This window comes from Lathamus discolor, chromosome 7, assembly GCF_037157495.1.
Source record: "Lathamus discolor isolate bLatDis1 chromosome 7, bLatDis1.hap1, whole genome shotgun sequence".
Classification (NCBI taxonomy): Eukaryota; Metazoa; Chordata; class Aves; order Psittaciformes; family Psittacidae; genus Lathamus; species Lathamus discolor.
The window spans coordinates 467194-491729 of NC_088890.1; the positions used below are offsets into that span (position 1 = coordinate 467194).

General features: G+C 51.0%; 2 protein-coding genes across 6 annotated transcripts; one reads left to right on the forward strand and one right to left on the reverse strand.

Moving 5' to 3' along the window:
- Positions 1-106: 106 nt before the first annotated feature.
- LOC136018236 (cullin-associated NEDD8-dissociated protein 1-like) lies at positions 107-17751 on the reverse strand. 4 transcript variants are annotated; one of them, XM_065687293.1, is made up of 15 exons: positions 17402-17747; positions 14562-14705; positions 12674-12828; positions 10906-11029; positions 10035-10291; positions 9336-9441; positions 8507-8649; positions 7577-7869; positions 6414-6555; positions 3728-5233; positions 3283-3378; positions 2596-2765; positions 2323-2487; positions 1618-1725; positions 107-1418 (listed from the first exon to the last, which is right to left on the reverse strand). In XM_065687293.1, exons 1-15 carry the CDS (start codon positions 17467-17469, stop codon positions 1191-1193), a joined length of 3705 nt encoding a protein of 1234 aa, XP_065543365.1. In that variant the 5' UTR covers positions 17470-17747; the 3' UTR covers positions 107-1190. The 4 variants fall into 4 exon arrangements, with proteins under 4 accessions (XP_065543365.1, XP_065543367.1, XP_065543368.1 ...); XM_065687295.1 differs by having other exon boundaries at positions 3728-5230; positions 17402-17746; XM_065687296.1 differs by lacking the exon at positions 17402-17747 and adding an exon at positions 13856-13910 and having other exon boundaries at positions 14562-14676.
- SEC13 (SEC13 homolog, nuclear pore and COPII coat complex component) lies at positions 17569-23726 on the forward strand. Of its 2 annotated transcripts, XM_065687300.1 has the most exons (9): positions 17569-17899; positions 18068-18112; positions 18740-18855; positions 19028-19179; positions 19932-20065; positions 20864-20997; positions 21495-21615; positions 22362-22508; positions 22897-23726. In XM_065687300.1, the coding sequence occupies exons 1-9, from the start codon at positions 17897-17899 to the stop codon at positions 23005-23007; spliced, it is 963 nt and encodes a 320-aa protein (XP_065543372.1). In that variant the 5' UTR covers positions 17569-17896; the 3' UTR covers positions 23008-23726. The 2 variants fall into 2 exon arrangements, with proteins under 2 accessions (XP_065543372.1, XP_065543371.1); XM_065687299.1 differs by lacking the exon at positions 18068-18112 and having other exon boundaries at positions 17818-17899.
- Positions 23727-24536: the final 810 nt, after the last annotated feature.

Sequence of the window (24536 nt, forward strand, 5' to 3'; positions counted from 1 at the left end):
GGCCAGAGGGAAGGGCTGGGGCTGGGGGCAGCGGGTGGCTCTGCTGTACCGCTGGCTCGTGTGTGTCACTGTGGCAGCTAATGGTGAATTCAGGAGGACATGCGGCTCTGCAAGCACAGGTTTATTTTTTATACCACGCAAACAATGGGTGATCTTTCACACACACTATAACTATTCTTCACACCAACCACTCTGTCATAAACAGAGAAATGAAAGGTCACTGCAGCTCCAGGGCCACAGGCACCGTGTCATGGTGGCCTTTCCACACCCTGTCTTTTAAGGCCACTTAGCTCCTCTGTGCAATGTGGGTTCTGACCACAACAGCCACACAAGTTTTCGAATGACAGTGGGGCTGCTCATGAGCCTACACCTCTGGCTGTTGCACTCGAGCATCAGCTCTCCTGATGTTTGTAGCTTGAAGTCAGCACAGATCTGTGCCTTTGTGGCTGGTCACAACACTGAGCTGCTCAAGGGGGAAAGACAAGGCAGTGTTAAATGCAGAGTCAAGCCTAGTGCAAGGTTTTTACTGTAACACAAACTGTCTTGCTCCAAAGACTGCTGGTTGAGGTATTTGCAGCCAAATGTGCAGGAACATGAGCTGCTGGTGCCATGGTGGGAGCTGAGGCTAGGCAGGTAACCCCACACAGCCCCTGCAGCATGGCTCCTGCAGGTCTCCCATTGAAGCAGAGCCTGTGGCTGTGGTGCTCATTGGTAATTACAGACATGACTGCTGGTTCTCAGCGCTGTTGTCTAGTAAAACAATACAAATACATTCTTCAGGCAGTTGGGGTAGAAAGTGCATGTGCAGTGGTTAAAAAAAAATCTAAAACTATTTGTCCTGCAGTAAGGAAAGATTTCAGGAAGTTTCCATTTCCCATGGAACCACGCTCAATTTCAATTGCTTTGTACACCCCTTAAAAACACGAGGATGTTCCTCTCCTCAGCCCTCCCCTGCGTAAGGACAGTTCAGTTCCCTCCTCTCGTGTCTCTCCCTGCAGTCAGCGAGGTGTCTGGTGCTACTGGGACCAGACTTTTTCTCCTGTCAGTGCCTGGTGACTTAGAAGTGGCTGCTGCAGCAGAGCCCAGCTCCATGGTGTTGTTCCTTGTCCTCAACCTTCTCATCCCATCAGGGTAGCTGTTGGCTTAGTGCACGGTGAGGGCAGGAAGGTGGCGGAGTGAATGGGCAGACCTTAGCTCATGTCCATGGACTCTGATGTGGGGAGGGAGGCAGAATCCTTCTGAATGCTCTCAAAGAGCGACGCCATTTCAGGACTGGATCTGATCTGAGATGAAAACTCAGCCATCACTGGACTTTTCTCTACTTCAGGGATGGTCAGGAGAGCAGCCACGGCTCTCATGGCGGATCGCTTCAGTTCGTCCTGCTTCTCAAACTCCTGCTTCACAGAGCCAGCTTTAACCTACAAACCCAAAGCACTGTTTTCATTGAGAAAAGGTGGTGCAGGCAGGAGGAAGAGGACACGCAGCAGAGACAGAGCCAAGCAGAGCACTGTCCCACCGGTGGAGTGTGGGGAGCAGCTGCTCAGCAGCAGGGATAGGCAGCCAGCAGCAGAAGCTCGTGCAAAACCCACCTCAGTGCATCCCACTCCCTGGTCTCACCTTTGTGGAGCAGGTTGCCCGAAGTGGCTCAACCAGCCTTTCAAGCCGCTGCAGCACGGCACTGGGGCAGAGTGTGGACAGCCGAGCCAGCATGATGAAAGTCAGCATCTACACCAGGAAGAAAGAGAAAACTGCATTACTTGGCTGCACCCACTGGCCCCAGGCCTGCAGTGAGGATCCACTGCTGGGGCCGTGTGGCCGCTCTCCCTGCAGCAACGTGCAGCACCCACAGGGCTGAGTCCCTGTGCATTTGTGCAAGGGGGGATAGTGAGAACTTTGGGTGCATCAGACACGCAGGCACTGGCAGCCAGCGCACTGGAGTTGTCCAGCTGGGCTGGGGTCCCCGGCATGCATCCAGCTGTGGGGCCATCATCAGTGACAATGCTAGTTCTTTGTTAATAGAGTGTCACTGCCACACTGAGCAAGTGTCAAATCACAAGTTTTAAGGCAGAAGAAACTTATTTTAGACTTTGTTAAGTTTCCTATAAAGCCAGCTACACCAGGGTTGTGTTTTCAAGGCCACCACAGTCAAGCTAGAGCTGGACAGACCCAGATGAAGGCTGTGGCAATTGCACAGAACAGGAACTGGCATGCCAGGAGCACTCCATGCTGTGGTGACACAGCAGCTCCATTCAAGCCCAGACCCTAGAGAGGGAATTACATGAGGGACGTGCCTGCCCTCCACAGCTCGGGCACAGCACCTACCCGAATGTCATAGTGATCCTTCAGTCCATCCTCCACGTGGTTCAGGTACTCGTAGATATCCAGTCGGTCGAGGCAGCTTTCCAGCAGTGTGTACATGCATTCAAAAGCAGCTTTCCTCACATCAAGGCCATCATCCACCGTGTGCTTGAATGGCCCCATTTCTACCTTAACAAGACAGAAACCCATCTGTCACCAGGCAGCAGAGGGGCAAGAGCCTCGCTGGGCTTCACGCACTGCATCTGCCTTGCTGCACCCAGAAGATTGTGGCCGTACCTCCCGGATGAGTTCCCGTCGGACCTTTGTTTCGTTGTACAGGCTGGGGAGAACTGCAGGGAGCAGATCGCGGATTAGAGACGGTTTGTTGTGAGCAGCAGAATTAAACAAGGCTAAAGCCACGCGGCGAACATTCAGGTCCGGGTCCTGGAGGGTTTTTAAGAAGTCACCTGTGAGACAAGACCGCACCAGTCAGTCCTGCTGCAGCGACTGAGAAGTGTTGAAAAGTAATCACAGCATGTTCCAAAGTCTGGTTATGAAAAACCTCAGGTAAAGTAACTCCAGAGGCAGACTAGCACAGACATTTGAGGTGCTTTCCCTCCCTTCATTTGGGATATGGTGAATGGAAGAGACACCACTTCCCTGCATTTGGCCATAAAAACATGCCCCATGATTCCAGCTGCCTCATCCCGAAATCAAACCAGAAGCTTTGGTATTCAAGGAAGTTGGGATATGGTTTTTTTTTCTTAAGGAACTTACACTCCCTAAAAACCTCTGTCACCAATGGAACATGCCTGAGAGCAAGGCATGAGAGCATTCAACGAGGACCCATGCGGCAGTGTTGCTCTTAAATCCCAAAAGCAGATAGATAAGAAAGAACTGGAGTAGATGAGGTTCATATAGGTGTGAAAAATCCAAGGGCTGCAGTGACACCTAACCTCTCACATTCCCAGGTCACTGCCCTACCTATGCAGCCTTTCAGGAGAGCATCGATGGGCTGAGGTTGGTCTGCAATTGTGAATTTGACTGCAGTCACCACTGTGCTCCGGGCATGGGGAGAGCCTGCGGTGAGGATGGAGAGAAAAAACAGTGAAGGATCAAGAGGTAAAATCACTGCTGTGACTCTGTAGTGCACACTCTGCTCTCAGTCACATCACACACGCATTGAAGAGACAGGAGAACAGGATTTGTCCTAACAACCTCCTTGTTTAAACCCTTCTCCAACACGCCCTCCATGTGCAGTCCCTGTGCTAACACCCTCCTGTCCCCTGTGCAAACCAGTGCTCCTCCAACCCCCCCGCAGAGACCCCTCTTGTTGCCTTCTTGCCTCTGCAGACTGGCTTTGCTCCCTGCTGTACCCACCAGCAGTTTACATGGGGGATTCCCTGCTCTCCCGCCGCCCTGCCCTTACCTGATGGCAGCTGGTTCTTCAGCCGGGGCAGCAGCTCGGAGGGATTCACCAGAGTCAGCTTCCCCAAGCACTCGGCCACCACATTGCGCGTCCCCTCCTCTGTGCACTCACAGTGCTTGAAAAGCAGAGTCCAGATATCCTCCACGTAGGGTTTGAGGCCATCGGCCGGGGAGGCACTGATCACTTCTTTCAGAGAGTGCAGCAGGAGGTACTGCCTCTTGGGCTGGCTTCCGATCTCTTTCAGCATGAAGGGAAGATACTCCTTAAGATTCCCAACGCTGACGCTCCCCAGCGCGTAGGAAGCGGCGGATTTCACCTCTTCGCTGCTGGACGTGAATGCTTCCAGGATGACAGTTTTGAGCTCCCGCTGAGCACTGAGGTTGGTGGTGCGCCCCATCTCTGCCAGCGAGAGGAAAGCCAGCACCTTCACAGCAGAGCTGGACTTGGGGCTCTTTACATCCTGGATAAACCGGTTCACTGTCGCAGGGGCTTCCTTGGGGCAGGCTGAGGACAGGGCTGCCACACACTTCGCAACAGAGTAATAGGCCTGTTTGTGTAACATCGGAGCCGTGGCTGCACCGGAGCAGTAAATGGGCGCAGTCAGCTGCTTCAGCAGCTCCGCATACCCCACGGGGGCCGCCTTCGTCAGCACCAGAGCGTGGAAGAAGTCTATGATGGCGTTCAGAGCCCCTCCCTGAAGCAAAGGCGAATGGATGAGCTGCAGGATTTCAGCAAGAACTGAGCCGCTGATCTTGGAGATGCAGGAGGGATAAACCTGAGCTAAAGTAGTAAGGAACATGACAGCCACCTGGGAAACATGCATGTCACTCTCAGTGATTAAAGCAGGGAGCTCTGTCAGGACAGACTCTATCATGGCAGGCTTGAGGCTGTCACTGTAGTTCTTCACCAGGATGTCTAGGGCAGTCAGGGTGCTCAGCTTCAAGGCACGTTGATTCTTTCTCAAGAAGGAAGCTAGAATGGGGAAACCTTCCCCTAGGATGGGTCTCAAATCTATCTTAAGTGGAGAGCTAGCAATTAAGGTTAATGCCTTGACTGTTGTCAATCTGGTGATTTCATTTTTGAGCCTCTCTAGAAATACCTTCAAGGTTGGCTGGAGATCAGTGCTTAAATGGTCTCCTAGACTGTAAATAATCTGTCCCATGCAGGAGATGGCACGCTCCTTCACCTCCTGGTCAATGTCAGCTGCCTTCAGCCGCTTCAGAGTACCAGGAAAAACGTCCTTCACGTAAGGCTTGGCATCAAAAGTGCAGGATTTGTCCAACGGCCTGATAACTTTCACAAGTTGCTGAGTAACCAGCAGGGCTTCTGAAGTGATCTTATAAAAGGGGTCTCCAATACAGGTCACAACAGGAGGTAGCAGGCTTTTGATATGAGGATGGAATACCTCCGGCTGATGGTTGCAAAGAAGAACATGAAGGAAGGACAGTGTGTCGATCCTCATGTTGGAGGAGCTGGATTTATCAGCCAAGGAGAAAACAATTCCTGCTTGGAAGAGATGAGAAGGACTGCGTCTTATTTCAGCAAGTGGTTTTATCACACCCCCACACCCCAAAGGACACAACTGGAATTGGTTTTCTTTCTTTCTTTCTTTCCTCTCACCACCCAAGACATGCATGCCCAGAGAGAGGGCTACTCTCCTTGCTGACTTCCTGCTTTCCAGGACATGGCAGTTCAGACATAACTGGTCTCTGCAGCAGTCCTGGGAGGCTACAAACACTTCTTAGAAAGGTAAATTGCAAAGTCACCCTGGACTGAGCGGAGAAGGGACAGTTTGTCAAGTGCAAGGAAGTATGAGAGAATGGCATGAAACTAAGGCTGGCAAAGCCTAGTCTCAACAACAGGCACTCCAGGCAGCGGGAATGCCCCTTCCTGAGCTTTTCATTTTCCCCCTATTCTGCTGTCAGAAGTCTTCTAGAAGCTGGGCTCTGTGTTCAGCTAGTTTTACATCTGTTAGCACTGTTCGGAACACAACTGTGACCCCTTACAGACGGACTGCCTCTGCAAAAGGGAGGTACTTCCAAGTCCAATTTCTGTGGCACATATTTCCCAGAAGACTTAATGGGAAGCATTTACAACAAAGCTGCTTGCCCCCCCTGAGGTCGTGCCTGACTCTTGGTTTGAATGGGTTTTTCCAAAGAGGGAGGTGCATGGATCTGGCCTGGGGATAAGCACAAGAGAATGTTTTTATATGTACTATACAGTCACTCCCAAAGCAGAGGCAGGACCTAAGTATTGGAGCCTCTCAGCAGTGGGATGCTGCATGAGCCTACAGGCAGGAGAGCTCAGGTTAAAATGTGGTGCTGCAAATTAAATAAGCAGCCAATACAAATTGGTTTTTTCTATGCTACTGCATTTTGTAAAAGAGAGCATCACTCATTACTGACCCCAGCAGTAACAGTGTAACTCCAGCTAGTTTTAGCTCTCCTAAGAGCACCTCTTCAGGGGACTGTGGAAATGGACTTGATATTCCTAGCCTGGCATTCAGTGGTAGGTAGAGGCCAGGATTGGTCTGGGAGCTGTTTGGCACATCAACAAAGCATAACTTGATGTGTATGCCCTGATGCTGAACAGCATATACAGGAATCAAACTGGAACAGGCAAGCAAGAAGTATATGTGGTAGCATTGGCCAACCCTGGTCCTTCACCCCCCGACCACCAAGCTTACCAGGGATGAGTGCAGGGACGTGATCTGCCAGGCAACCGGGAAGGACATTGGCCAATTCTGTCAGGAGGCTGAAACAACCCTGTCGAGATTTGATGCTCTTTTCTTTGAGCTGCTTGTGCAAGGCCTTGACAATGTTGGGAACCTGCAGTTCGAAAAAGAAATCCAGAAACACACACATCAGTCACCCGGCTTCCAGGGCATGGAGCAGCTTGTTCAGCTGTGCCAGAGGCACTAACAGCATGAGGACAAGCAGGAGCACACCATGGAACAGCACGCCCCATCACTGGAGCACGGGCTGGACTGGATTACCAGGCAGGACACAGGAAGGGACACTATTCTTCTTTTCCATGTTCTACTGACAGACTAAGCAGCCCTTGCTGAAGCCAAGGTTATCCCCTAACACAGCAGCTTAAGGAACCACAACAAAATGATCAGACCAGGCCACACTGCTAAAGGAGCTCAGAATTTTGTGATTCCTTCCCTCTCTGCTGTTTAAGGATCTAGTCCCATCCCTGTATTGAAACAGGGATTCAGTGAAATCAGAATCACAGGGCTGAGGTGCAAGTTGTTTAAATGAATAGCTTATAATGAATGATGTAATTTCGTTTTGGAAGGGATTTTAATCCTCCTGCTTCAGGGACTCACCAGTCAGTGACAGGCAGCATCAGCCAGAAAAAGCTGCTCTTGTGGTCATGCTACTCTATAACTACATAGTTATTTCCAATGTTCCTTTTGTCTTCTGAAATGGCACGTGTACAGCACAGTGTTAGCAAGGACCCTGGGCTAGGCAGTCCTGATCAGCACATGTGGCTAAATTATGCCAACTGCAATTACTCCAGCATTGTTCTGAATTAAAGCAGTGCGTCAGAGAAAGTGCTTCCACTATTGTCTGCTCAGCAGTGATGTACAGACTGTGTATGGCCACAGCCAGCTCCCCTGGAAGGCACTGGCTGTTCTCCTGTGATGAACTGAGCTGCATGCCCTCCCGCGCCTGGTGACCAGACCCAAACCTCACTGAGCTTCCTATGGGTTCCTCCAGTCTATTTCTGCAGTTTATTCAGTGAGTTTCCTAGCTACCTTCTCATGCTTAACTACTGGGTTTGTTCATTGGTGCCACAGTACCTACTTCTCTTCATTCTGATTTAATCCAGCTTCTCACTCACCTGGTTCTGAAGCATCCTGAGAGGAACATCATCTTTGCCAGAGGCATCAGCCACATGCAGCCAGCTCTGGATGGGCAGCGTTTGCCTCAGCAAGGAGATGTAAGCACTGAAGATGTCAGCTTTAACATTCTCCTCCCTCTCTTTGAATCTGCTTATCAAGACTGGGGAAAGGGTTTTGTAGAAGTCCTGCAGGAGGTCATGCCTGCTGCTGACGATGGCCTCCAGGCACTTGGCTGCAGACCTGCGGACCTTCCAGCTGATGTCATCATCATCACTGTACTCGTCATCGCTTTCTGGAGAGAAGGGAAAACAAGGAGCACTGTTACGGGACACCCGTTATGAGCTAGAGGATCACCTGACCCTCAGAGCTACCCTCTCCAGTGACCAGACATCTGAGGCCAGTAAGTCACACGTATCTGGGAACATGGAACGGTCCACAATGGACTGTCCCTGCAGGTGTCACTACCAGACAACATGAGCCGGGGCTGCCCTGCAGCAGGTTCTCCTATTCCAAGTAAGAGCTGACAGAGAATGAACCCGAATGTTACAGCCCTCACTGGCTGCTTCAGCTCAGGCACCAAGGCTTTTGTTGTGAAGGGAGAATGAGGTTCCCAGATTTTAACATCAGAAACGTGTAAATATTTGTCTTAGCAATTCCTGAATGGCACAACACAGTGTAACAATTTACTGTGTTATTGGCAGAACATTCAACATGTTCTCCAGGAAGCAGGCCAGGATTTTACCCCGTTAGTACGAAAGCAAACAAAAACGCTTTTTTCCAAGGGACTTGTTCTAACTTTTGCTCTTAGCAGCTATAAATAGAGACATTACGAAACGTCACCTATAACTACCAGGTATTAAAGGTACCCCTTTAGGGAGAAATGTTAACCCAGTGCTCTGCAGAGCACAGTCATCCTCACAAGCAGGCACCTTGCTCTTCATCCTCCCCATTTTCAGTTTCCATCATCTCTTCCTCCTCCTCATTATCATAGTTGTAGTTTGGGTCAAAGGTGATGTACTTCAAACATAACCCCATCACATTAGGGATGTGAGGGTCCATTTCCTTTGGGCACCTGTCATGACAAATGAAAATCCTAAGAGTTAATAAACTCTTAAGTTTATTAGTAACTCAGTAAGAGACTGAGCTATTTTAAATATCCAAATTATGTATTTAACCTCAAAAGGATCCCAAAATGCTTCACAAACTATATGAACATTTTGCTAACATGAGTTAAAGTGGAGCTGCTCCTTCCTGCTGTGCACGAAGCACGAGTACATTCCCTGGGGAGGATGAAATGATTTCTGTACGGAAAAAAGATAAACTGCCTTCACCGCATGGGTGAATCCTCCCTCCATGGGCAAAAACCTCAGCACTCTGCAGGGCTCTCCTATCAAGTCAAGCAGGAAATGTTTGACTAAAGAATGGGAGAGCTGCAGCTCAACAGGAGAGCTGAGCCCCCTTCCTGTCCCCAGGCAGGAGACCTGCAGGTCCCTCTTGCTGAGGAAGCCTCCAGGAACAAGGAAAACTCCAATTCCTGCAGAACCAATTCAGAAACACCCCTTCACATGCTGAGGCAAACCAGCTCATAACTCAAGCCCAACTGTGCACGTGAAGAAGATACTTCATTTGTGAGCTGCTTTTGTCAACAGGAACGCACATAGAAAGGTACTCCACCCTGGATGCTGAACATATGGATAGTCTCACTAGGAGGACACTGTTGCACAGCATGGTGCATGGCTGTTCCTCAAGGGCACACACCTTCTCACAAAAGACTCAAAGGCCTGAAAGCAGTACTCTCTCAGCTCGTCATCTTCCACGTTACAGTACTGAACAATCAGAGGAATTATCTTCTCCAGATGTTCTCCTGGGAAAGACAGAGTAAGCAGCAGTGAAAAACCATTCCAGCCTTCATTCATGAGAGCTGACAGCTCACACATCTGCCACTTTCCTCGTGTGCCGGGCAGAGCATTCCTCCTCAGGACTGCCGCGGCGAGGAGCCAGCAGCCCACCAACAGCCAGCCCTGCAGGGGTTTTCAGCAGAAGAACCCTGGTCCCTGCCTTCAGCCTCCTGCTGGCATTTCAGTCACGGAAGAGCTGCCGTTAGAGATCTCGGACCCAATCTCAGCTCTGGCAGGTCTTTAGACATGTAATACAATACGTTGCCCTCCGTTTCTCCTCTCATTTAAAATGCACTGAATCCACTGACCTAATTCAGGGAGGGAAGCACTGCAAGACCTTGAGATGAAATCACTACAGAAGAGCAGCCAGATGATTACTCTGGTGCCTCCTTCTTTCCAAGCAGAGATCAGAGAGCCAGGTCAGAACCACAGAAGGAATCACAAAGCACAAGCCAGTAAAACATTAGCAACAGCGTGAGCACACTTATTTTACCACTAAATGGAGCAGCTCTACAACAGATGCATGATTCCCAGCATCATTTCAAGCTACTTATCCTACCTATGCGATGTCCAGCCTGCCTGCTGATGCCAGCAACACACTGAATGTATGTCCTCGTAGTAGAAGTAGACTCATTCCTCTTCAGCTCAGCAAGCAAATGCTCGGTGAGCTCTGAGAAGATGCTTCCGCTGCAGGTCAAGACAAGATGTCCCAAGGCAATGATGGCTCTTTTCCGTACTGCCAGCCTAGGGCTTGTCAGCTGGGGCAGGAGGCAGTTCAGGATGGAGGAATGGAAAGAGTAGAGTGTTCCCCCTAGTCTGCAATCAACAAAATGAGGCAGAAGTTAAAAGTCAAAGCCTCAGAGAAAAAGCCCTTTTGCCAGCAAAAAAACGTAAAACTGCTTCAGCTCTGAAGAACCTGTGCATGTTGTGGGGAGAGAGGTTTGGCATCCTAGTCTGAACACTGACTTGCTCTTGTTTTACACACAGGGAAAGGTTATTTGTCTCCATCATGGAGGAGCTTGATTTTGCCCGTGTCCTTCTGGATGACCTGGGGGTTTGTCAATCATTTCCTGCATGCAGTTGACAGATGACACTGTCACTCTGACTCATGTAACCAGAGAAAGAGGCAGCCAGGAGAAAAACTGCATGTGCAAACAGATCAGAGGGCTAAAATAAACTTCCCTGCTTTGCCCTCTCCTTCCCTACATGTGTTTGAACTGAGCCTCTGTGGGATCCATCAACAATGTTATTGCCATTCCCAAGCACAGAAGGTCTCAGCATGTCATCCCTCATCCCTGCTAAGGAATCTGCTCTGCTGAGATATTCCCCAGTGGCAGCCAACCCAAATCTTTAAGTTCTCGTAGTAGGATTAGGGAAATAGAGAAATCAAAAGCAAACACAGCCCCCTGCAGAAGGTAATCCTTTAGTACCTGCTCAGCATATCTGACAGGATGTCAAGGGCCTCCAGCTGCACGGACACATCCTCCTGCTTGCCAATGGCTCCTGTCAACTGGGCTGTGATCTTTTTGCACACATTTGCTGTCATGGTGGAGCCTGCAAGAGGGAGATTTTTTTCCCCACTGTCAATTCAAAACAAGTCTTTTTACTGCTAAGAACCGTTCGGTTCCTTCTACATTAGGAAGAGAAATCTCCCCTGGGAGACCTAACCAGCACAGCAGTCAGGTTTTGTTTGAGATGGTGGATACATGCTGCACATACTCCCCCTGTGGTACCATGCAGTAACTATCTGGAAGAAGCTTTTCAGGCAGTGTCTTTCACCCTAAAGCGCTTTGGCTGCCTCCCAGTCAGCTCCCAGGCCCATCAACGCAGGGAGCAGGGCTGGGTGAAAAGGTTCTGGCACGTTTTCCCCATTTTTGACTTGAAAATGTTCAGTTTCAACAAACTAAAGTTTTCTCCATAGGAAGAGCAGTCTTGACAGACACCGTTTCTCAGCTCCCTGCTGAAAGTTAAGGGCAGAGCTGGATAAATCTGTCTCAAAATAGATTTAACCCAGGTTCAAGAATGTGTTGAGATTACAACTGCAGTCTAAAACCTCCATCTCCTGCAGTCCAGACTGACATCTAGATACCAGTTCAGTCTTCACACTGGGCTATGCCTGTCCCAACAGTGGGTTTTGTTGTGGGCTTTTCCCAGTTTGTTCAGTGCAAATTATAAACAGTTCCGAATTCCATAAAGCTTTCAAAGGAAGGGACAATTGCTTCCCACACCATTCTAAACAGCCTCCGTGATGCAACAGAGCCAAAGCAGAAGTGGAATGTTCCAGGAACACCATGAGCTGCTGAACAGCACTGCAAGAGGAGCCTGCCTCGGGCATATGCTGCCTTGTGGCCATTGTTTCAAACCTCCCCTTTGCTTCAGCAGCACCACAGCAACAGCAGCCGCATGGACTGGGGCTCAGGGTGCGGAAAGCATGTACAGAGATGTTCAACCTCTCCATTTTGCAGCAAACCCACACCGCTTCTGCTGCCTCCCACCCACACAGCATCAATCCTAACCCTTCAGGAGCTGACTTATCTGTTGCTACTCTAAACCAGCTGCAGTTCGTGTGATCTATGTTAAATAAGGAATTCTGAAAGGTTGGCTCACAAGAGCTGAACGTTTTGCAGAAACGCAGAGAGGACTCCAGCAAGCCCCTGCATGCTAATCCTACTTCTCCTCTCCACCTAAAATCCAGCAGCCCAGCAGCACTGCCACAGCCACCCACCATGAAGGAACAACAGATACATGAGCTGGCTACAGAGGAAATGGAAGTCTCCAGGAGCAGTCAGGAGACCTGGTACAGCTGGGCTGCAGACAGGAGGTGGTGCAGTGCTGGCACTGCTGGGATCACACACGGTAGTGCATTGCTGACATGAGGACCTGCCAGAACAGCACTTATCATGACATACACAGCATGCTGTAGGATTGCTGTGAACAAAAATGGATTTCTCCAAGAACTCAGATGCCGTTTCAAACTTCAGTATCCCCCAGGTGACCAGCTCGAGTTTTCATTTCATCCCATCTTTAGTCACATTGGTGCCTCAGCTCCTAGTCTCTCTCCTTATTTCACTAGTTTTCCTCTAGCAGCTGCATAAGGAATCTGTAACTCTCAGGCTCTGAACTACCCCTTTTCCTCTGTTTCCCAAGGGTCACGATTCCCTGTTGTCTCAGCGAGACAAACAGGGACAGACGTTTTACCTGTAGAAGTTGGTGGCAGCTCAGAGATGACTGTTTTCAGTCCAATGCTGGAGATATCCCGCAGCTGCTCCTTGTCTGACAACATGTTTGTGCACAGCGTATCCACGATGGTTTCCACCTGATACTCCTTCACCTTGCCAACCAGCGGGCCCAGACTGCGGGAGGAGAAGAGAAGCCCGTCAGAACAAAGAGAAAGGGGGATGCTTTCACCATCAGAAGGGATGCTCAGGCTCACTCCTCCTGAAAGGCAGCTCAGCCCCAAGTCCAGTAATGCAAAGGGTATGGAACACCTATGCACACGTAGCTGTCTCCCTGCTGGCACAGCACTATTACCCCTGACAGCATGCTGAACCCAGAGTTCACCAAGCAAACTCACACGCAGCCTGTTCTGTGTAGGACTACTTCTAAACTTTACAATCAGGACAATAATAACCATTTAGAGTCTGAGCAGCTACTCTGAAATACAAGAATTAGAGAAGAAATACTAAATACTGAGACCTTGTGCAAGTAGTGTTCAATCTTACAGCTCATTATGCAGAAAAGAATGGATAGCTGTCCCTGCTTTACTGGCAGACACTGTGGCTTAGGGAACCTGAGGAACTCATCTAAACTGCAAACAAACCCACAGAACCAGAAACAGGACAAGTTTTCATATGGATTTCAACTCTGTGGTATATTGGGGGACGAAGTGTGATTTCAGCTTTCCTCTGAAGAAATAAGATCATAGTTTCAGATGATAAAATCAACTGCAAGACCTCCCAATAGTTTCCTGACTTACTCCTGAATCCTGATGTGGGCTGCACAGATCCACACTTGGCCCTAATCCACCTGCCAGTGTCCTTCAGACCATCACATTTCTCTTTCTTAGAGATCCTTGCACCTGGCTGGGAATAACTGACTGGACATTAACTGCTAATGCAACCCCAGATAAACAGACCATGACATTCGTACTCTGTTCAGTGCCCAACCATTTGCTTTAATGAACAGAATAAACAAACCCAAAGCAGGCAGAGACAGGAGCAGGGCCAGGAAAAGTCAGGACAGTAGGAATCAAAAAGAAAGGGCCAAAGGTCACAGGGAGAGTAGAGGGACAGAAGCAGTATATAGGTAAAAGAAGGGAATGTGAATAAGATCCACAGTAGGAAGCAATACAGGAACCCAAGGTTTTCTTAAGTGGCCCACCTTTCTGGAGCCCTGTGGTGAACTGACCCATTCAATTGCATTTCTAGAATGAACACTGGGGGAAAGAGACAGGAAAGAACATGTCAGCAGTGGGATCACTTCATCAGCTGATTCAGTAGTAAAGGACCCTTCTGCCTTTTCCAGTTGGGTTTAAAAAAAATATTGAAACTGTCAATAGCAAAGCAACAGCACAGGCTGCACCTGGACTCAGCGCGGGGAAAGAACCCATGTGCAATATAAATGTTAATGAAAATGCCCTTGAAGAGTAGGATTTGGACCTCAAATTCAAATGCTGTTTTTGAAAAGCTATATGTGTTCAGTACCATCTTTATCAAAGACAGGACCACTGGGAAATTCAGCACTGAATTTCAAAGGAGAGAAACTTCACGGCCCCAGATTTTAAACTGGGCTTCCCTCCAAAGAAATAAAATCTTAGTCATGCTACTTGTAATACGGCAAGATTCATACCATAAACACTGAGCTGCTTCCAAAACCCCCTACTGCCTCAACAGGGAGACCTGTACGCCCACTGGTTGTACCAGCAGAGAAAGAGACTGCCGTGCCCAGCATGAGGGACACCCTGCAAAGGGAGCTCTCAGCAAGGTGCCAGTGCTGCAGGGCTGGGCTCCACTCACATACACTCTCTGCAGCCTGAGACAGCTCTGTTACTGCCAGGGAGGATGGGAACTGCTGCCAAGGCTCTTACCACTTGACAGCGAGGTTCTGTACTTCCCCATTTTTGTCCTCCAGCAACTTCAAAAGCATCTTCACCACTTTTTTCTCGCTGTCTTCATCCAGTTTTATTGAATCTTTCTGCAGTTCCATCATCAGGTCATTGGTGGCCATAAACCTGAAAGAACATACAGCAGAAGTGGACTGCCTGATCCACAGACACATGAGCATTTCTTTCCCATCACTCTGGACAAATGAAAACACACTTTCAAAAAAGTAATTTACACTCCTTTACACAATCCAGTCTGAAGAATAAGGTACAAAGAATTTACTGTCTTACAAGGGTAAAACTGAGACAGAGGCAGCTGGTGACGTGACCAGCAGGTCAAAAGAGGTGATCCTGCCCCTCTACTCTGCTCTCGTAAGACCTCACCTGGAGCATTGTGTGCAGTTCTGGTGTCCTCAACATAAAAAGGACATGGAACTGCTGGAACAAGTCCAGAGGAGGCCACGAGGATGCTCAGGGGCTGGAGCACCTCCCGTATGAAGACAGGCTGAGGAAGTTGGGGCTGTTCAGCCTGGAGAAGAGAAGCTGCGTGGGGACCTCAGAGCAGCCTTCCAGTACCTGAAGGGGACCTATAGGGATGCTGGGGAGGGACACTTCGTCAGGGACTGTAGTGACAGGACAAGGGGTAATGGGTTAACACTTAAAAAGGGGAAGTTTAGATTGGATCTAAGGAGGAAATTCTTTCCTGTTAGGGTGGTGAGGCACTGGAATGGGTTGCCCAGGGAGGTTGTGAGTGCTCCATCCCTGGCGGTGTTCAAGGCCAGGTTGGATGAATCCTTGGGTGGGATGGTTTAGTGTGAGGTGTCCCTGCCCATGGCAGGGGGGTTGGAATTAGATGATCTTGAGGTCCTTTCCAACCCAAACTATTCTATGATTCTATGATTTTATGATTCAGCTATGCAATATGTGAAAATGAAAAACATAGGTTCTCTCCTCTCCCTAAGATACATGGCAGGGATGGGGTAATCTAAAACTCTACAACTGGCATCCAGCTGTTGTATTTTTCCCAGTCACTAAAGCAAGCTGGTTAACTCTGCTAGCAAAAAATCAGGGTGCGTTTTCTCACCAATTGCCCAGCCTAGGAAAACCAGCCTGGAGTCTATGAACGTGTCTGGCTCTGCTCTTTCTGTCATACCTAGTACTGATAGTACAACCCCACACATGGAGAAGGCCTATCAAGTTCAGAAACGAAGCATAAAGTAATGACTCCATGCAAACTATACCTCAGAAGTTCCCTAGGCTGTATTTAGATTATTATGAGCAAAACCAAGCAAGTATTCATCATTGCAGTTCAGAAGGAAAAACAAACACCCAGCTGACTGTTAGTCAGTGTAATGTTCTAACAGGGACAATGTCAAAATGGGTATCGGGAAGTTCTGGGAACTGTGTTCCTGGGAGCAAGATACTACTGGAGAAGCCTGAGGTTCTGAGAAACCTGTGTGGTTATTGCATATCAGCTGCTTTCTAATGTTAGCCCCAGCACCGGGATGGACGTCTAAAAGGAACCACAGAGAAGCATTTCCCTCTTGGCTGCCAAACAACCCCTCCATTCTAAATCAGGCTCTGATGCAATTCTCTCAGCATGCAAGAGCCCTCATGTACCAGGGCAACATTCATGTCCTCCATCTGCAGCCCGTTCCGGAGCAGCAGGTATCAGGTACGTCTGGAGGGAGGGACTGCTGTGGTGGCAACAGCCTGAAATCCAGGATGGGAAAAAATGCACAATCTGATTCTGATTCTGCATCAGCCACTAAAGCTGCACGTGCAGCGCGTCTGCCTACAACCACCATGACCAATTATGGCCACAGGCTGAGCTGAGTCTTCCAGGGCAACACATTCAGCTCTCGACCCACTACCTGCTGCCATCCTGCCCGCAGGACCTCGGACACTGCCACGTGGATCCAGCCAGGACAGGGGAGCACAAGAAACCTGGACCCGCAACTGCCCGCGCAGCTCAAGGTCTGACTGTGCGCCCGAAGGAAATGGCCCTGGAACACCCCTGTGGTATGCCCTGTGTTGGGCACATCTTGTTTGCAGTATTAACCATAAACCTTTGAACACACGCTGCAACTACTCCATCACTGACCTGCTTAAAAAGTGCCTGTTCTAACACCAGGAAAACAGCAGCAGCCTCTGCAAAGTCAGCCTATTTGGGGATACTGCTACTCCCTCCCTTCTAAGAGACCTCAAAATACCAAGTCTGGCACAAACGGTAACTTCCAGGTGGATGCAGAGAGCCATGTGCTTACGGGTGAAACCCATCACACTTGCTCAGTTCAACAATCAGTTGGGAATGCTTTAGGGATCCGACCCTAAGAAAAGGTCATTTCTTCTGCCGATGCAGACTAAAGGAGTCTCAGTCCGGTTTCACCCCTGCCTAAAACAGCTCTGAAGGGGATCTGAGCACAGCCAAAACCTGCAGCACCCACCGCGGGGAGCCGCTGGCTCCGGCTCTCAGCCTTCTTCATGCCCTGACCCAACAGAAAACCAAGCTAAGAACCGTTTCGGCCTTTCTGCGGCCATGTTCTTCCCCTGCAGAGCAAACACGGGCGGGAGCCTGCCTGCCAACGCTCCCATTGCGCTCTCGCCGTGCTCCCTCGCTCCCGTCCCGCAGGGAGCCAGGGAGGGGAGGGGAACGTCTGCTCCCCTGCGCTGCCCGCTCGGAACGGGGCAAACGACCCGGACCCACGCCTCCTGCCCGCTCCCCGCGCCCCCCGACCCCGCAGAGGGAACCCCCCGCGCCGGCCCCGGAGGCTGCCGCCGGCACGTCCCGGCCTGGCCTTGGTGCCGGCCGGCGGAGCCCGCACCTGAAGTCCTTGTCGGTGGAGGTCATCTTCTCCAGCAGGCTGGAGATGTGGTACGAGGCGCCGGCCATCGCGGCGGCCGCCGGGAAAATGGCGCCGGGCCGGGGTCCCCGCTCCCCTCAGGGCCGCATGGGCCGGGCGCCCCCCTGAGGCTGGAGAGGCCCCGCCGGCCGGAGCGGGGCGGGGCGGCCCAGGGCTGCGTCCGTGCGCCCCGGCCCGGCCCCGCGGGAGCGCCTCGGGGCGCTCAGGGGTGCCGGGGGAGGCGGGGAGGGCCGGCCCTGGTGCTCGGGCCGTGGCACAGCCGGGGCCTCGCCTCCGGTCCCCGCTGCCCGCCCGCCGGTGCAGCCCCGCGGAACGCCGGAACCCCGGCGCGGCGGAACCTCGTGGCGCGGGCGGGCGGGGCGCGGCGGGGCCGTTCGGGGGTGGGACCGCCGTGCCACGTCTGAGCTGCGCCGCCGGGAGCTCCGCGGGTGCGTCGCCGCCGCCGCCGCCGCAGCCATGGTAGGGCCGGGCCGGGCCGGGCCGGGCCGGGCCGGGGGGCGGAGGGGGCTCGCGGGGCCGCGGGGGGCTCCGGCGCCTGTGGGAGCGGTGGCGGGCGGGGAGCCGGCGGTGCCCGCGGGGCTCGGGCCTCCCGGGCGCGGCACAGGGCTTGTCTCTGCTCGCCCGCAGGTCTCGGTCATTAACACGGTGGACACCTCGCACGAGGACATGATCGTAAGTGCCGAACCGGGCCCCGCTTCGTGCGCGCCGGGGTGCGGCTCCCGCGGGGAGCGCGGTCGGGAGCTCGGGCAGCGCCGCTTCGTTCCGTGCGGGCTCGCCTGTGCCCGCCCCCGCGGCCCGCCCCGCGTGCGTGTGCCGAGCGGGACGGAGCTGGGCCGGGGGCGCCGCGACCTTTCCTCCGCCCCGCCCGCGTGCGAGCGCCCGCAAGGAGCCGCGCGCAGCAAGGTCCGAGTGAAGTGCGGGGGCCGGGAGCCCGCTTAGGAAACACGCGGCGAGCGCCGACCCGAGGCGTCGGGGTCCTCGCACCCGCTTCGTGGATTAACAGCAGAGCCCCGGGCTCTGCAGCCGGCGGCGCGGGTTTCCCGTCCGCCCCTGGAAGCACTGCACTTCCCTGCGCCGGGTGCCTCGGGCTTCTCCTGTGTGTGGTGCAAGCAGCAGCTCGCTCACTTGCGTGGCTCATCTGGGCTGTTGAGCCCGTCCTCTCTGACCCACTGGGCTGGGACCCACCAGGATGGGAGGCCCCATCTGTTCACCATTCTCACCGCTACGTCTCAGGTGTAGTCAGGTCATTTAACAGAGCAGCATCGCCCGTGCTGACAGCAGCTTTCCTGTCCCCTGCAGCACGATGCTCAGATGGATTACTATGGCACCCGGTTGGCAACCTGCTCTTCAGACAGATCCGTGAAGATCTTCGATGTTCGGAATGGAGGGCAGATCCTCATTGCGGACCTGAGAGGGTAAAGTGTCAGCAAGGGGAGATTTTAACTGTGGAAGTGTTTCATGTTTTGTGACTTTGCTGTTTGGCAACGTAAGATGAGGGTAATTTCCTCCAAGTTAATAACGACTGTGGTGGTTGTTGCTGAGCAAAAGGCAAAGTCAGGCTCTCCCCAGTAACGTTGTTGGTTGCAGGCATGAAGGTCCCGTGTGGCAGGTTGCCTGGGCTCATCCGATGTATGGAAATATCCTGGCCTCCTGCTCCTACGACAGGAAGGTTATCGTCTGGAAGGAGGAAAATGGCACTTGGGAAAAGACCTATGAGTACACAGGGCATGACTCCTCAGGTATGCGGGGTCTGGAGCTGGGAGTGCGACTGGGGATGTGAGAGGAATCGGGTGAGATTGGGATAAACCTGTTGGTGTTAAGGAGGAAAGTCTCTGTCAATGGGGATAAATTAGCGGAGAGACAGTAAATCTGTTCCATGTACACAGGACGTTTATGTCAGGTCGTGTCGCTGGAAAACCTCCAGTCCTGGTTCATCCCTTGTTTGCCTAGGAGTTGTTTTACAAATCAGCTTCCAGATAAACAAGGCAGTCGGGCACTGAATTCTTGGGGGAAATCCTGTGTGTCCACTGCAGGGAGAAAGAAAGGAGGATTTTGGCATGCTGTGTTTTGTTGTACAATGGAGGCTGTTTTGTCCAGGTGATCGGTCCTTGAGGTACAGATCTAAGAAGCCTCCAGCTTTGTCGTGTTACTGATCTAAATAACTACTGATCTACTGACTCCAAATACTGCTTGCCAGTCAGTTTTTGTTCTGGAGTCAGCAACGCTCTTTGCTGTTGCAGGGGATAGTCAGAGTCTTTAGTCTCTCATTAAGATGCTCTTTTGGTATTCTAATTCTAAAAGGGTGCCAAAAATAAAGGCAGTTTTCTGTCATTCAGTAAAATTCATTGACCGGCTTTGCTGAAATTCAGGAATGCCAAGACTCTTATTCCTAGCTCTCCAAGCTGCTCACTTTCAGTAACTGTAGTCTTAGTGTATTGTGTAGTCAGTTTTAGATAGTGACCTTGGTGTAATCCTGCTTCTCCCTTCCCAGTGAACTCTGTCTGCTGGGCGCCGCATGACTATGGGTTGATCCTGGCCTGTGGGAGCTCTGATGGGGCCATCTCCTTACTGAGCTACACGGGTGATGGGCAGTGGGAGGTCAAAAAGATCAGCAATGCACACACGGTGAGTCCGTCCCTTCGAGCAGCACGGAGCCCTTGGAGCCACACAGAAATGCTGAGCTGAGGCCTCAAAGAACTGTAGAGTAGATGATTACTGAACTGCGATGGAATGGTGTGAAACAGTTTCCAGAATTGGGATAACTTGTTTCAAATTACTCTAGAGTGGGAAGGTGTACAATGTAGCCACTAAAATGAAGTAGAAAACCAGAGGGGTGAAGGTTACTAAACAGCACCGATAATACCCATTTATTAAGCATTAGCATTAAATACAGTGCTGGAAGTTACCTGATAGGAAATGGCTTTGGTCCTGAGAACATCTGTGCCAACTAACTGTGAATAAACTGGCGCTGGGAAAATGCAGGGCTCATGCTTTGCCAAAATAGTGGGGATTTTTGCTGAAGCAGAACTTCATAAGCTGATGGCCGCAGCTCTTGATAACGGGAAATGGGGCTCCAGACAAAAGGTTTCTGCATTTCTGAATCTTGGCAACTGTGTGTGTCTGATGTCTTTCCAGTTTCTGTCTCTGTGCCCACTATTTGTATATCCAAGATGGTATTTGCTCATAGAACAGTTACTTGGTGACCTGAGGGGTTCTGAGTAAGTGCCTTATTGATATAGGCCATATCTGGATGTCTTGTTCACCCAGTGTCCATCCAGCATTGTGCAAGACTCCTAATTTCTTAAGATAGGCTTATTGCCCCCCAAGCAGAGAGTATGTGCGGTGTCCTTCCCCCCCTCAGCAGCTTTTTTTTATGTGTTTGAAGTATGCAACTGCTAATAGAGGCGTTTTTTCATCAACTAGATTGGCTGTAATGCAGTTAGCTGGGCTCCTGCTGTTGTCCCGGGAAGCCTTATCGAACAACCGTCTAGTCAGAAACCAAACTACATCAAAAGATTTGCATCTGGTGGCTGTGACAACCTTGTCAAGATCTGGAAGTAAGTGCTCTGTTGCCAGGCTTAAGAACTCACAAAACCTGATACTCTTGATAGTCTTTGTAAGTCCCTGTTAGTATCTCAAGATTTTCAGCATCTCTGTGCTTTCATCATTGAATTACTGTCCTTAGAGAAGTGATTTAAAATTGGAAACAACTTAGTGATGTGCAGTCTCTCACATGGTTTTAGCAATTTGTGTCAGCCCTGCTTCATCTTAACTTGGAAGGTGGTTTTCTGATTGTCTTTGATTACTGCTGTCACCTGGGCAATAGCCGATTTCTGTGCGGTAACTGAAGATCAGACACTCTTTGCCTGGGCTGCTTTCTGTCCTCTGGAAGGGATTTTGTCTAAGTCATAGAGCTTCTGGAGGAGAGTGGGGAACACTTGTACTTTGTATTATGTGGATAAACCTGGAGTCTGAAAACCGAAGACTTCCAGAACAGGAGATGAGAAATGTGACGGCTGCTGCTGCCCTCCTGACTGTGTAGCTGTGTTTTCAGGGAGGAAGATGGCCAGTGGAAAGAAGAGCAGAAGCTGGAGGCTCACAGTGACTGGGTTCGAGATGTAGCCTGGGCTCCATCCATAGGTTTGCCCACAAGCACCATTGCTAGCTGCTCACAGGTGAGGCTTCCCTTGGGGTAACAGAGGTAGGCTCAGTGCCCTTGCTCCCAGTTACTTCACTGGAACATGTCCTCTGGACAATCCTTTGCTGTTATCTGGGTCTGTGCACAAGAGCCTTTGGGTTCTCTTTCCTCCCAGACTCGGAAGCCCAGTAGAAACATTTATGTTTGTGTGTGTGGCTCTGTACCAAAGACTGTCTTTTATTCTGAAAATCATGAGCAGGATGATCTCACATTGAGGAAAACCTTCACACTCACATCATATTTTAATGTCTCTGGATCAAAATCACTGAACTTCCAGCTAAATACACTACTTTCTAATAACTAGCATTCTTAATCATCTCTGATGTCCTCAACCTTCACCTTGGCTGTAGTGTTTGCTGCTAATCATTCTATAAATGCTTTTTTCCTATCAAGAAGACTACTCAGTAAGCTGCTGTCTTCCTGTTGTGTGGCTGGAAAGAAAAATTCATGCTGGGGAAAAATATCAGCTGGTACATAGATATTTTGTGAGCTCTTCTGGTATTTGCAAGTCATCTTTGGTACGCAGCTTTCTCACCAGTGCTGTACTCCTGTCTTGCTCATAGCTGGAGTAAGAAACCAGCCCCTTTGTTGAGCAAAAACCCCTGTAGACACATTGGGGGCTCATATTGGAGCTGTGGGTTGGAAGCGTAGCTCCAAGTGCCATCGAGGTGGGGTCTTCTGTGTGGTACCTGGTGGTCCCACCAAGCCAGTCTGCTTCTCTAGGATGGCAGAGTGTTCATCTGGACTTGTGACGATGCCTCTGGAAATTCCTGGTCACCGAAGCTGCTGCACAAGTTCAATGATGTTGTCTGGCACGTGAGTTGGTCCATTACTGCCAACATCCTTGCAGTGTCTGGAGGAGACAATAAGGTGAGTAACTCTGCCTTGGCTTGCGCTCCTGTGTGCTGTGTTTTCGGAAGAGCTGAGATGAGACAGGCTGTTGTCACGTCTGGTTGAGACGGGACTTTGCTGCGAGGGTGGCACTTCTCCTTTGATTTACCAAGAGGGGAGGAAGAGCCCGACCTTCAGCAAACCACGTGTGCTGTGGTGTTATTACTTAAATGCAGGCTTTACTTCTTTTGGAAGGGTACTAACAGAACTCACATACTGTCCCCTTACCACTGAACAATTACTCAGTAGACAGCAACAACCAACTTAGATTTCTGTAGTTGTAGACTGTCACCTAGCTGGTGCTGTGGTGGTTGTGAGGAGCAGAGTGTACTTTAAGGCTGAAACTTCTTCCTGGTCTCATTTTGAGGTGACGCTGTGGAAGGAGTCGGTGGATGGACTGTGGGCGTGCATCAGTGATGTCAACAAGGGCCAAGGTGGGGTGTCTGCCGCTGCAGAGGGGCAGCAGAACGAGCAGTGACGTTCCAGCCGCAGCACGTGGTCGCTCTGATCCGCAGCGTTTCTTGAACCGGATGAGAACTGATTTTATCTAAACTGGACGTGAACACGGGAAACAATTTCCTGATCTTAGGAGCACTCTGTAACTATTCCTGGGAGGCTACAATATGTTGATAATCAGCCTTAATTGACATTCCCTTAAATTTAAGGTAAAGAGCAAAAGTACTGTGCCTTACACTACTCCTTGATGCTGTGGAAGTTGTACCCTGCTTTTTGGGTTTAGGGATCAGGTTTAAGTGGATGTGGTGTAGTCAGGCTTCAAGCTCCCGGGCAGGAACAGGAGGCAGCTGTCAGAGTGGTGAGGGGCAAGCTCCTTTGTGCAGGGGGACAAATACTCTGTCCCTGCAGACGCCAGAACTTTGCTTCAGGTGAGGGATGGGCTGGTGGAGTTCTCAGCGCTGGATGGCAGCCTGCTGGCCAGCCCTGGTGATAGTGAAGTGGTGCTTGATCCTCCTGGAAATATTGTGCTTGGATAGGTGAAAATCTCTGTGCTTTCCTCAAGGTGAAAAGGAGTAGTGGAACGCACATGTCTTCCTTTACAACGTTCTCAAACTTGGTTATTTAACCAACACCAATAAATCAGACCATAATTTGAAGATAAGGGTTTTCTTTAGCAACACTTGTGTACTGTACCTCAGGTTTGTTGTTGAGATACCAAGAGAATAAAGCCCTATTGGTTAAGGCTGGGTGTGCTGTATTCGATAAGCTGGCTGCAGTCTGCCTCTGCGCAAGCCCCAGTGACGGTGTGCTCGGTACTGGCTGTGCCGGGCTGCGGCAGCGTCAGTCTCTCTCGCAATGACGCTGTGTATAGTGTAAGAAGCCCCAAAGCTTTCAGTTAACCGTGGTGCCATTGCAGCCCACGGGTCCATCCTTGCCACCCCCAGGTCCCCAGCACTTGTGCCGAGGTGACACCAGGTGGCAGCAAGTGACCAGCGTGGGGAGATGCTGCAGCGCCCGTGTTGCTGTTTTGTGTTCAGAGCTGAGTGCACTCGGGGTCAAATCATCTCCTTCCATAACATGTCCAGACTTTGAAGTTTAAGGGCAAGCCACCCCTGAAAGGAGTTCAATCATTAACTTGTTTTGCAAGAGCTTTGATCTGGCCTGCAAGCAAACCCCGCTCTGCGCCTGGGCACACTGTCACCAGCTCGCAAAGGCTGCTTCTGAGCTCTGGCTCAGGGCAGGGATAATGTGAGGGATCTGAAGGGAGAAAACGTGGGGGCGCTGGGCCAGAGCAGCACTGCCAGGAGCATGTCAGTGCCTGCAGCCTGTACCTGGGGGGCTGGAGGAGATGGGGGTGATGCATGTGGGATCCTGTGTCCCTCCAGAGAAGGGCAGTCAGACCTCCCATCCCACAGAGCTCAGCGGGACCCGTGCAGCATCTTCCTCACCTCCACAGACCCCTGCAGCACCCACTCCCCTGCGAGCATCTCCCATCCACACAAGCAGAGAGCGCTGTGGCCAGGAGAGCTCCTGCTCATCTCCCAGCGGGGC